Source organism: Artemia franciscana, chromosome 4, assembly GCF_032884065.1.
Source record: "Artemia franciscana chromosome 4, ASM3288406v1, whole genome shotgun sequence".
Taxonomy (NCBI): domain Eukaryota; kingdom Metazoa; phylum Arthropoda; class Branchiopoda; order Anostraca; family Artemiidae; genus Artemia; species Artemia franciscana.
This window is the reverse complement of record NC_088866.1, coordinates 48714351-48727997: the sequence shown is the minus strand read 5'-3', so window position 1 is coordinate 48727997 and position 13647 is coordinate 48714351. Positions and strand designations below refer to the sequence as shown.

General features: G+C 35.5%; 2 protein-coding genes across 4 annotated transcripts in view; one reads left to right on the top strand and one right to left on the bottom strand.

Annotated features, from left to right (window-relative positions):
• The window catches only part of LOC136026529 (PR domain zinc finger protein 10-like), a 37798-nt gene extending 31277 nt beyond the window's left edge, over positions 1-6521 (top strand). The window contains exons 5-6 of the mRNA XM_065703194.1: positions 1885-2024; positions 6093-6521. Of these exons, the coding sequence (XP_065559266.1) occupies positions 1885-2024; positions 6093-6148 (196 nt within the window). The 3' untranslated portion in view covers positions 6149-6521. The remainder of the gene's footprint in view (positions 1-1884; positions 2025-6092) is intronic.
• Positions 1-13647, bottom strand: part of LOC136026532 (rap guanine nucleotide exchange factor 4-like) — a 788659-nt gene that overhangs the window by 570599 nt on the left and 204413 nt on the right. The gene's annotated exons all lie outside the window — the stretch shown is intronic.

The window sequence follows — 13647 nt, the reverse complement described above, 5'->3', positions numbered from 1 at the left end:
CTCAAGTATCTTGGAAACCAAATAAGATAGGCAAGCGGTTTTTCAAACTTGCTTGATTTTTAGTATCTCTTGATTTGAAAGACCCAAAGAACCTATAGCAAAGCTACTTTTCTTGCTTTTCTTGCATTTGAGAAACAGAGATGAAAGTTATTTCTTGGAAAAACATTCTAATTAAATTAAAAGATATATAAGATGCAAGAATGTGGTTTTTAAAATATTGTTTTTATTTTATAACATTTCTGCATTTGAGAAATTGAGATGTAATACATTTTGGAAGAAAAAAAAACAGATCTCTAATAATTTTAAGACTGAATAAGGTAAAGGAAAGCAATTTTCAAATATTTTTCATTTTTTAACATCTCAGCATTTGAGAAAAAGAGACACGACGTATTTCGAAAAAAAAGAAAAGAGAACAAACATCTAACGATATTGACAACCAAGTAAAATACAGGAAAACTGCTTTTCTACCATTTCTGCATTGGAGATAAGGAGATAAACCGTATTTTTGAAAAAAATTGAATCAATTTAAGAAACAAATAAAACACAGAAAAGTGGTCTTTCGAGCATTTTTTATTTCCTAACATTTCTGCATTTGAGAAAACGAGATATAATATTTTGGAAAGAACAAGAAGACAAAAAACCCTAGCTGTCTTGAGAACCAAACAAGATTCCGGAAAGCGGATTTTTTTTTTTCAAAACAATTTCCTTTTTCTGACATTCCAGAACTTCAGAAAAGGAGATATAACTTGATTTAGAAAAAAAAAAGCAAAACCCCTAATAATCTTGACAATCAAACATGGTATAGAGTTGAAGGCTATATTTTAAATTTAATGAGTTACATTCATACCCTCTTTTGAATTACTACATCTGAGTTGTCTTTATTCATGTTGTGTGCTTCTGCTAAAGATTTTTTTTTATCCCTGTCCTTTCTTCTAAGCCTTGACCTTAGTTCCCACATGTTGCGAATTTTAATTCGAACTACGCACTAAATTTGTGGATGAGAAACACAAAATATCTTGAAAACCGGTAACTACATGCGTAAGAATCGTAACTACACGCACCATTAATTTTTGATAAGCTTTAAGGTATTTGCTACAGCTGAACTTCTATTATTATTATGAAACAACTAGGAAAATCCGACAAGTTGCTACTTAATCTCACAAAAATATCAAGTTTTTTAATGCAGTCTATTTTAATAACTAGCTATTAACTTTACTCATGAGCACGTTTTCGCGCTAACTTGGAAAATTCAAAAAAGTTTTTAAGTATTTGCTACAGCTGAACTTCTATTATTATTATGAAACAATTAGGAAAATCTCACAAGTTTCGTCTAAATCTCATAAAAATGTCAAGTTTTTTAATACAGTCTATTTTAATACTTAGCAATTAACTTTACTCCTGAGCACGTTTTCGCGCTAACTTGGAAAATTCAAACCCACGTGGATTTGAAAATGGAATTACGTTTTTCAGCAAAAAGGAGGGTTCAAAGATTGTCCCTAATCTGCGAAATCACTATGGTATTCTTCAAAACACAGTATGTTGGAACTAGGGGTTAGAACAGTGAATTCAGAAGAAATAAAAACTTGGCAATACCGTCCACAGACGGCATATGAGCTGTGAATCTACTCCTGAAAGTTTCATCCTCCGAATTAAACTACTTTCCAAGAAAACAAAAATCCTGGCATCTATAGTTTTACCCTTGTGTTATATACTTTTTTGTTTTTTAATTCATCAAGGTAACGCTGAACTGCCTGTTACACAAATCTATTTTTTATTTATTTAATGAGAGCTGTACTAAAGCACCAGAGATCTGATTTTCTTCAACTTCTGATTTTATTTTACTTAAGGCCCTTAGGCATACCTCCACTATTTCTTTTCATGCAGGACTTACAAACTTATAAAAGCAGGTGACGAACTGCTGGTTTGGTACGGAGATGGCTATGCAAGAACACTATTGATACCCATTTGCAAAGAGAAAAACAGAAAATGGATGAGGGCTCCATCTTTAGCCTGTTACTTATCCCGTAAGCTATTTACTTTTTGATTATGTAGGATATGTCGTCTTTTTGCAATAAAAATAGCTGCGAACACTTTCAGATGACCACAAAGTCTGGATACAGACAAATTTTGATACTTTGTTTTACATGTTTATATATAGAAGCTTGTAACTTCTACAGTAGGGCTCTCTGGTACGTCGAATATGATGGCGTGCTTTTCATTAAAGTTCCTTCAATTTTAAGGGGTCTTTTCCCCCTATTCCAAAAATCTGGCAAATTTTATCAGGCTTGTAACTTTTGATGTGTAACACTAAACTTGATGAATCGTATGTATTTGGAATCAGCATAATAAGCTGATTCTTTTGATGCATCTACTGATATTAAAATTTCGTTTTTTAGAGTTTCAATAAATTTTTAAAATTCGTATCTATCCAGATTTTTTGGATACCCTGTAAATGTGTGAAACTGCAAAGAGAAGTGTTGGCACGAGTCTTGTAGCATTGGTTACTTTAAGAAAGCTCAGCCAGGACTGAAAAAGGAAACGACAAAGAAATAAGGTGCTTCATTCAGTAGCCTTGTTTTAGCAGCTAAGTAGGAAACTACCTTATTCTACCTTCTCTATTCTTAGTCATATCATTATGTAGAGACGAGTCATTCCATAGAGGAACTGTTTGTAATCAGTGGTAGACAAAGATCAAATTTTCCATTATTAGCAGCAAAACGTAAAAGTCGTGTCATTCTGATAATCTAAGGTATCTTTAGTGGCACCATCTGAAATCAGTAGCTGACAAACATGGCGTGTCATTTCATACTAAGGATTAGTGTAAATTAAGGATTTAATATTATTTTGCAACAGAATTTTTCTGATTGAATTTGAATTACTCCAAAACTGAATTTATTTAATTTTAATGAATTTAGTTAATTTTAGAATGCTTAGGATCCATGCACGGCGTTATTTCATTTATTTTCACCGAACAAAACTGACGTTCCACTATAACTATTTATGGTTTCAGTTTCAAAGAAGGAATTCTTTAAAAAGGACTCAAAATGTCAAATTTTACCAAGTATTACCAAAAAGGGCGTACATAATAGTGCATCCACTTATTTCTATGGTCTCGTCCAATAAGTATTCATGAGTTACCAAATATAGTATGTTATTTTTTAGTAGCAGACTAATAATAATAAAAAAGAAATAAATCACAAAATAACTTTCAAAGCATCACTTGCATCAATACATCACTGCCAGTATCTTCTTTTTAAAGGTCGTACTCTCCATTCACAACGAGAAACTGCCTGAACTACATCATCATTCCGAAACCATGCCATTAAAAGTTATTTTTGTGTTTAACCCAAAGGTACATAAATGAAGATTGTCGTTTGATTCTCTTCAGCCAGTCCCAAGCCTGAGAAAATCAGGAGAGCTGGGAAGTGGACTAACAACCAGCTGCTCAAAATACTTTAAATGAAACCAAAATATAGATGAGTTTACTCGGAATGATCCAAAAGAATGACCCAAGCAAGCCCCCGGCCCAGATTTTTAAGCAGAAGAAATAGATACAAATTGATTTCTGTAATGTATGTGCTCTGACGCAGATAACAAAAACGTAACAAGTCAGTAATGAAATCGAAAACACATTCTTGAATTAATCGATGCGGCTTGGAAATGGCAAAAATTATCAGAATATCACGTTGCGATCATTCACAGCGGTCCAGCTAAAAGACAAGAAAATGACGCAACACTTACCCTATTACAACAAATACTCTGAAGGATTGGATTCCAATTTCACGTCGATTTGGCTACATTTGCTGCACGCCATGCCAGGATGTCTCAAGTCATATGTTATGCACCGACAAATGACTCAACCGAGGAGTCAAAAGATAACTTCCATGACACCTTAAGATATTCCACATCATGACATGATCTTCGTGATTTGAGACCTAGACGGCGAAGTTGGAGCTTATCGATGACATTGCCAATGCGCTTCAAGAAGTAATGACATTAATAAACGAAATGAAAATGGCTGTCGCTTCCTCAGTTTCGCAACCCACAAACGATTCCGTCACTGGTGGTAGCCTTTTTGCATACAAAAATATTCGTAAATACTAGTGTATGTCTGGGTGGCACTACTCCCGACCAAATCGACTACTGTCTTATAAACCGAAGAGGGATATCTACCCCTAAAGATATCCTTCTGTGTGATTTTCCATGGAGTTTTTGTGGGACAAGTTTCAACTCACAACACAGTTTAAAATAGAAACAATAGAAATCATGCGCCAGGCACCACGTAGACTATCAGCTCATCAGCTGCAATTTAATTCATCAAAACTAACTGATGAAACAACGATGCTCAACTTCGTCACTGAATTGGTCAATCGATTTGAAGTTCTTAACTCTACGGAAGAAACCAATGAAGAACATGTATGGCAAGCGATTCAACTGAACCTACTACGAGGCAGCATATTCAACAGTTGAACTAAAAAAAAAAAAAAAAAAAAAAAAAAAAAAAAAAAAAAAAAAAAAAAAAAAAACCAAAGACCGATGGCTATCCGACAGAACATGAAAGCTAATCAGCCAGTGAAAAGAATTACCCTACTATCTTTCCACTCTACACCCAAAGCAATAAACAACCATACAAAATCATCGACAAAGAGAAAAAGGAAAGCGCTAGACAGTTAGCACCTGGACTGGAAAGCATCAGAAGCGCAAGAAGCTGCAAAATGAGGCGAGAGCTGCAACTTACAAAATAAATTGTCGGCAGTCAATCTAACCCGGAAGAACTAACAAGCAAATAATCTGCACATAGTAACAGACCCAGAAGCCATCAAGAAACTAGGGGAAACACTCTAACTGTTCACCTCGAACTGAAAAAACTTAGGATCTAACCAGTCACTTTCACCGGCTGACATTAGTTCTGATCCACCCGCAGCCGAACGAATCTTCGAAGCTTCAAGAAATTGAAGAATAAAATAGTGAATATAGAATCACAACTGAAATAATTGTAAGTTTTGTGTCATCTCTGGGGTCTAAATGGACTACTTGCAATGCAATGGCGGAGTCCTTTTAAGAGGTCTCATTAGATTGGACACATTGATTCAACTTTTTATAAAAGGGATGCATCTGAATGTGACACTTCGACTTGGGATAAGTCCACCATCCTTACCACAGAAGCCACCTTCTCACATTATTCTTAAACCTAATTAATCGAACTGAAGGGAAAACTGAGAGATAAACAGTATGGCCTCAGCCATAACCACTCCTGCGCAGACCTTTAATTCACTCTACGAGTACTCGTGGAGTATCCTGTGAGAGGCGACCTAAGCTCTGGATGATATTCATTGACTTTGAAACAAAACATTTGGGAATCTATATAGAGAACCCATTTGGAAGATATTTTTTCACTATGCTACTCCATTAAAGATCGTAAAAAGGCGGCCCAATGCTATTTGGACTGTCTATTATAGAGGCAATCGAATAAAGATGCAGAAAGTATTATCTTCTTTGATGGTATAAAGTTCCTTACGCCTCCTTTAATCAGATAACTAATTTAGTCAACCTAAAAGGAAGGATAACCACAGGTAAATCTATTTCCTTAGACAATTTTCCTCCCTTTGACCTCGTCTCTCTCGCTCGGATTCAAGAAAAATTTCCATTTTTACCAGAATAGAAATCTCCATAGAAAAATTAGAGAAGAACTTTTCCCTCTAAATAATTGATACGTTAAACAAGTAAATCTCCCCACTCTTCTTTATATACTATACTTGTGCGACGAAGCCTGTGTCTAAATCCTAATGCAGCACAGAAAATACCAGATTAAGTGTTTGCGTGTCCCCTAAGCTAATGAAATTGATATTCCTTTGAGCAACTAACTGTGTTTCAAACATTGAAATACATACAGGGGAAAAATATGAGCTAGGGTTGCGCCTAAGCCTAACATGAGAACAATACCAGCCTATTGAGTACAGTCTATTGTACCAGCCTATTGAGTAATCTAGCCTTGAAATATAGATCATAAACATACTTTTTTTTAGAAATTAAAGGTGAATTAGTGGCAGTAATAAATAATTAGATGCCTCATTATTGTTCTTTTTTTCTAGGGGCAAATGAAGTTCCTTCGTGGAGAGTAAACTTGAAGTTTGATGCAAGATATTAAGTATATTACACTATGGAAAGAAAAAATACGGAAAACAGCCCCTGCTCTGAGCAAACTGTATCAATTCGAGACTTTTGAACTTCAATCAAAAGTCTCAAACTTCAAAATTGAACTTCAAACCAAAAATTCAAAGTCTTTTTGACCCTTTTATTTTTCAGTGTAAACCATTTAGTACATAAATAAGCCTTATGTTGCATTTTAATGTATAGAACTAATCACATTTAATAGAAAAGCAATAGTAAGAATTTCTGTAATTTTTGATCACTATTACAATGGTCATATTTGTAACGAATTAAGGGTGTTTCTTGACAAAATACAGACAGCTACTTCAAGCTTATGGGGCGGCACAAATTTAGGAGCAAAAGACATCATTGGCAACATTTGGAGGGGGGGGGAGGGATACATCTTTTTCGTATCATCACTGAAAAGACATCCCTGAAACAACATTCCAAAAAAATAGTTTTTCTTCTTTTTATTATGTTTATAACCTATTCAATTATATCATTATATTTTATTCTATTAAATTCGTTTATTATTCCTATTTATTTATAAGAAATTAAACTTCTAGAAATTGAATACTAAGAATAAAAATTATAAGTACATCCCAATGGTAATTAATAACTTGCAATATAGATACACACCAATGAAGGGGTTTAAGGGTTTTCGTGCCACCCTAAAAAATAGATTTTTGTACGATTCCCGCCATATTTGAGTGCATGTTTCACCCATATAATTCACCTGTTTTCTACATTTTCTTGAATCTGTCATGCACCTTTCCAACAAACTGTGGGTTATGAAGGTTTCATATGTTAACGGCTAAATGAACAATATTAGCTAATCTCAAGGCTATGGCATTACTACTAGTAATTCACTGCAGCACCAAGCCGCTTCAGGCCAACACAGCTATACACGCCCCTCCTCCATCCCAATCTATTTAAAGCATACCTCTTAATTCCCTCCCAAGAAGTTCTTATTGCTTTTAAACCTTTCCTTATGATGTTCTCCCGCCCCATTCGGAGACGACTTGCTTTTCGCTTGGCCCTAGACGGTTGACCGACAAGGACAATATGTCGTACTTCATCCGCAAAACGTGTCTTAGCCATTTCATCCTATCTCTCATTATAGCCGTAGAAAGAAGGATCGTAACACATTTCGTACTATCGTACCACGGTCAGTCAGTCAGGTATACAAAACAATCCGTAGGCAATTTCTCTGGAAAACATCTAAGAATTTCCGGAGCGCCCATGCTTCAGAGCCATATTTGACTACTGTCTTCACTGTAGCTTCCAATATTCTAATCTTGGTTTGCAGACTTATCTTTCTATTCTTCCAAACTTTTTTCAACAGTGAAAAAACACCCTGAAGCTTGGCTATTCCACTTTTAACATCCTCGCTGCACCTGCCATCTTTACCAATAATACTACCTAGATAAGTGATTAAATTCCATGCAGGGTTCCAACTATGGAATTAGTTAATTATAAATGCCAATATCGAGTCCCGAAACTGAAGCATCTTTTTTATTAGCACATACTCTCACTCCTAAAATCCTAGGACATTGGCCCAACCCCTCCAATGTGATAAAACGTGGCTTAAAATCCAGTTTCTAGAACTATAGGTGCCGTCGTACCCAATTGAGACTCTTTTATTTATAACCACGGAATATTTACATAAAAAATTATTTTGTCACTTTTAGTAAAACTAGGATAATTTTTTCTGCAATAAGTTTTGAAAGTTTGCCATTACAGAAGTTTAATTTTGTTGATTTACAGATTTTATTTATTATTTTATTATTGATTTTATTTTATTTTAATAGATCTTATTTTATTTATTTTATTTTATACCCAGATTTTATTTTATTTATTGATTTTTTAGCTTCATTTACAGGTTTACAGAGCAGTTTTCATCTTCCCTCCGAATAATTCAGTTAATAAGGGTGCTATTTGGCAGACCGCGTGATATTTCTCATGCATATGAAAGCAGAATTTATAGGAGGCATATAGACAAAGGCAGTAGCTTTTGAACGAGCCGTTAAACGTCTCTTTGATCTAGAAGTAGCCTGCTAGCCCTGGCAGGAAGAAAAAACAATGAGAATAAACAATCAAATGAATGAGAGATATACTTTGTATCTTTTATATCCTATTTCGCCCTGAATATAGATGGTAATCGCAGCAGGACCATGTGTTTCCGCCTTACCCGGCATCGGAACAAAGCTTCTGAATGAAGTTCTCTCATAATGACAAGTCTTTTTGCAATTCTTTGGCGAACTTTAGCCAGCGCTCGTCCCATTTATGATAAAATTTGCGGAAACCTTCACCAGTCTCCAGATCTTGTTTAGCTAGCGACCACCTATTTATTGATTACCCCCCTTTATTTCTACGCCATGTTGACAAGGGTTAAACAAGAAGCATTTATTGAATGAGGCGGCCGTTGGAACGCCGCAAAAAGTGTCCAAGGTAGCAGAGCTTGATAATGCTTGACAGTGTCGAAACAACGTCGGCAAATATCGTCGTCCGGAGTCTGATCTGATATCCGGAACATTAAATTTAACATAGGCAACGCTGGCCAAATTCTCTAAAGCATGTCCCTGAGCTGCTTCGATGGGCCACGATTCAACAGCATAAAGTGGGACTGCCCTCATTGTCGACTTGTATATTATCTTCGTTCGCAAGCAAATCACTTGACGGGCACAGATATATTTACGGAGCTTAGTGTAAACTTCCCAGCTCCTGAGCCAAAACGATATATAGATGGTGCTAGTACATTTCTCTATCCTACAAAATACTTTTCTATAATTTTTGAATGCCTTTGAAATGTATGTTGATATTTAAAAAGAATCGAAATTCGTTGTCCTCTAAACATTTTAAAATAATATTGAGCCATCAGCACGCATTGCAGTTCAATAATGTGACCGTTATTTTTCAAGAAATGACAAAATTTAATTTAATCAATATCCAGCATTCATTTTTCAAAGTACTTTTTAGCTTAATTTCATAATGATTTTTATTCTTTTTTTAATAGACGGGAGAATCATCAAACTGTGGATTGGTCTATACTGCAAGTACTTATTTGCAACATGAAAATTAAAACCTTGATTAGAAGCCTTAGGTCTAGATTGTAAGTCCTGAGAAAATACCTCATTTACAAAAATTGAAAAAAAAAAACACAACTAGAACTATCAGATTTTTATTTTTTCAATCGCAATTTTGTTTTATATTGCTGCCTCTCGAACTTTAATTTTGACCAAACACCTTTACACATGTTAACAAGCTTATCATCATATATTTCACTAGATTCATTTTTTGCTCGATTGTAGACATCAAGCAATATCCTCTTTGCATCGTTGTATTTGTGAGTTTGAATAAGGCTGATACAAAAGTATACTTTACAACGGTGAACTGTTATTGGGTCTCCCAAGCGAAAGGCTATCCTTAACTGCTTCAGGGAAATTATACCAGCTGTTTTCGCCTAAAAATATAAGGTGAATAAGTATATGCAGGTGAAATATTATCCAAAAATTCAAAATACTACTACTACTGCAAATAAATGACTGATGCCAACAAAGTTGAGCACACTCCTTCTCCTGCCAAATCTGTTCTAAGCTTCACTATTCATTTCCTTCTATGAAGCTCCATTGTCCTTTAAAGCCTTCCATATGAAATCTTCCTAACCAATTCAGGGGCGACATGCTTTTAGTTTGATCTCAGATGAGCCGAATTGTTACGGCACAATTCGGATGGCCGAAAGTCGAAGTAGGATTTTACTTCAATAAAGGAATCTTGTTATAAGACTTCTTGACCAATTAAGACGTATATGGCTATTTTAGTTTCTTCTTGACCAATTTAAGACCAATGACCAATTAAGACTTCTTGACCAATTAAGACGTATATGGCTGTTTTAGTTTTTTCTACACCAATTTAAGACCAATGACCAATTAAGACTTCTTGACCAATTAAGACGTATATGGCTGTTTTAGTTTCTTCTTGACCAATTTAAGACCAATGACCAATTAAGACTTCTTGACCAATTAAGACGTATATGGCTGTTTTAGTTTCTTCTTGACCAATTTAAGACCAATGACCAATTAAGACTTCTTGACCAATTAAGACGTATATGGCTGTGTTAGTTTCTTCTTGACCAATTTAAAGAATTAGTTTCTATTTTTAGTGTCCTTCGTACTTTAAAGTAACTAACCATCAAACAGGGGCGGGTCAGGCCTCACTTGCTCCCGGGACAAAATCTTGATTGGAAGAAATTAAATTGTGGCTAAGCAAATTTCTATTCTTAAAGTTGCAAGGGAACAGGCAGAATAAGTGAAACAAAAACAAACATATCGATAATGTCCTATTAGCCAATAGATTTCTGACTTTTTTTTCACCGATTTTTCTCTTTTGTGTGGTTTCAAACATAACTAAAATAACTTTAGAAATTAAACTAACCTAATGAATACGTTTCTATTGTCTAATAATTTATAGAGAAAAATCCGTGAAACAAAAACACTAAAAATTTGCAATTATTTTGAAAAGTCCAAGTGAATTCAGCCTTTTGAAATTTATACGGTAAATATTAGGTTTTTTAACTTTTGAGTGTTTCCAAGTGTAACTAAATCAACCTTTCAGCCTAAAGAATACAAGGGTATCAACGTACAAATTTACAGAGTAACATTAAAAAAATTCTTTTTTTGGCAAAAAAGAGTTGTATTTTCCAAAATTGATTTTGTTTTACTCTATTGAAATATCTAATTGGATCTTGGGCTTTAGAAATTTGAACAAAGGGATATTGAATTTTTCTCTTTTCGAGTGGTTAAAATGTAGCAAAATTAATTTTTGAACCTAAAAAGTACAGGGGCACTTGACTAAGAATTTACAATGGAACATTAAAAAAAGCATCATATTTTTGCAATTTCTACTATATCTCTTCTTTTTTGTAATAGTTGTTCAAGGTTGGGTCCATACCCCCCCCCCATTTGTCTTTTTGTAAGAATACACAGAAGACCACGATCAAAGAATATAAGCTTTCTAAAAATTAGCACTAACAGACTTAGCGTAATTGTAGCTGAATGAACAATACGGCGGGAAGAATTTAGAATTAGAAGAGCCACATAGACCTTAATGAAGAAAAAGTATACTAAAAATGGTAATATCGATATGAGGTAAATGTAATTGGACAAAACTTTTGTTTTGTCAAGTTGGCATAATCTTACAAGGCATATAGACAGTGATAAGGGGACTTCAAAGAAAATAACAAGAGCCAAGAGCTCATATGGCACTTGTGACGAGGTCGGAACCTAAAATTAGATTCGGACTAAAGTTATCGATTTCATCGTCCTAGCACGCCAAGAAGCACCGAACTCGCCAAAGCACTAGAAATCCCTCCAATTCCTCCAAAGAGATCAGATCCTGTCCGCTTATGTCAATCACGTATCTATAACTTGTACTTATTCTCGAACTCACCAAAGTACTAGGAATTCCCTCAACTCCCCTAAAGAAAGCAAATCCGGTCCGGTTATATCAATCACGTATCAAGAACTTGTGCTTATTCTTCGCATCGAGTTTCTTCCGATCTCTCCACTCTAAGAGTTTTCCGAGATTTTTGATTTCCAAGATTTACATTCCCCCCCCCCTCAACCCCCTATGTCCCGAATTGAAAATTGAGCATCTGAGACATGAGATCTTTCTATATATCAAGTTTCATTAAGATCCGATCACCCATTCGTAAGACAAACATACCTCTATTTTCATGATTTCCCCTCCCTCCAATCCCCCCTAAATGGTCAAATCGGAGAGACGACTGTTATTAAGTCAATTTGTGCAGGTCCCTGACACGCCTACCAATTTTCATCATCCAAGGACGCCCAGAAGCACCGAACTCACCAAAACACTGGAAATCCCCTCTCCCAAAGAGAAGAGATCCGGTCAGGTTATGTCAAATACGTATCTAGGACTTTTGCTTATCCTCCCCACCAAGTTTCATCCCAATCTCTCCACTCTAAGCGTTTTCTAAGATTTCCCGTTTCCCCCTCCAACTCCCCCGATATGGTCGGAATTTAAAATAAGAGCTCTGAGACACGAGGTTATTCTAAATAACAAATTTCATTAAGATCCGATCACCCGTTCGTAAGTTAAAAATACCACATCTTTTCTAATTTTTCCGAATTACCCCCCCCCCCCAAAGAAAGAGGATCCGGTCTGGTTATGTCAATAACGTATTTAGGACATTTGCTTATTCTTCCCATCAAGTTTCATCCTGATCTCTACACTCTAAGCGTTTTACGAGATATCCGTTTTCCTTATTCAACTTCCCCCAATGTCATCAGATTTGGTCAGGATTTAAAATTACTGAGACACGAGGTCCTTCTAAATATCAAATTTCATTAAGATTCAATCATCCGTTCGTAAGTTAAAAATACCTCATGTTTTCTAATATTTCCAAATTACCAAATTATGCCCCCGCCAACTCCCCCCAATGAGAACGGATCTGGTACGGATTTAAAATAAGAGGTCTAAGTTATGAGGTCCTTCTAAATATAAAATTTCATTAAGATCCAATCACTCGTTTGTAAGTTGAAAATACCTCATGTTTTCTAATTTTTCCAAATTACCAAATTATGCCCCCGCCAACTCCCCCCCAATGAGAACGGATCTGGTACGGATTTAAAATAAGAGGTCTAAGTTATTAGGTCCTTCTAAATATAAAATTTCATTAAGATCCAATCACTCGTTCGTAAGTTGAAAATACCTCATTTTTTCTAATTTTTCCAAATTAACCCAGTTACCCCCCCCCTTACTCCCCAAAGAGAGAGGATCCGTTCTTGTTATGTAAATCACGTATCTAAGACTTGTGCTTATTTTTCCCACCAAGTTTCATCCTGATCTCTCCACTCTAAGTGTTTTCCAAGATTTCAGGTTCCCCCCTCCAACCCCCACCAATATCACCGGATCCAGTCGGAATTTGAAACAAGTGCTCTGAGACACGTAATCCTTCTAAATATCAAATTTCATTAAGATCCGATCACCCATTCGTAAGTTAAAAATACCTAATTTTTTCTATTTTTTCCGAATTAACCGTCCCCCCACTCCCCCAAATGGTCGAATCGGCGAAACAACTATTTATACTTTAATTTGGTCTGGTCCCTGATACGCCTGCCGAATTTCATCGTCCTAGCTTATCTGGAAGTGCCCAAACTAGCAAAACCAGCACCAACAGACAGACAGGCCGACAGACTGACAGAAATTGCGATGACTATATGTCACTTGGTAAAAACCAAGTGCCATAAAAACTGTTGAAAACAATCTGATTCATAATTTATGATGCCCAAAATAGGCTCATATTCAATTTGTTTCTGATTTACCTGCAACTTGCTTGGCAAAAAAACCATAAGAAGGGAAAAGATAAAAAAAAAAGACTGCGTCAATTCTTGATATCCTTAAATGGACCAAACCTTGTTTTCCCCAATCTGAATAAAATTTTAATTGTAAGTGGACTGGGCCAAGAGTGCCTGA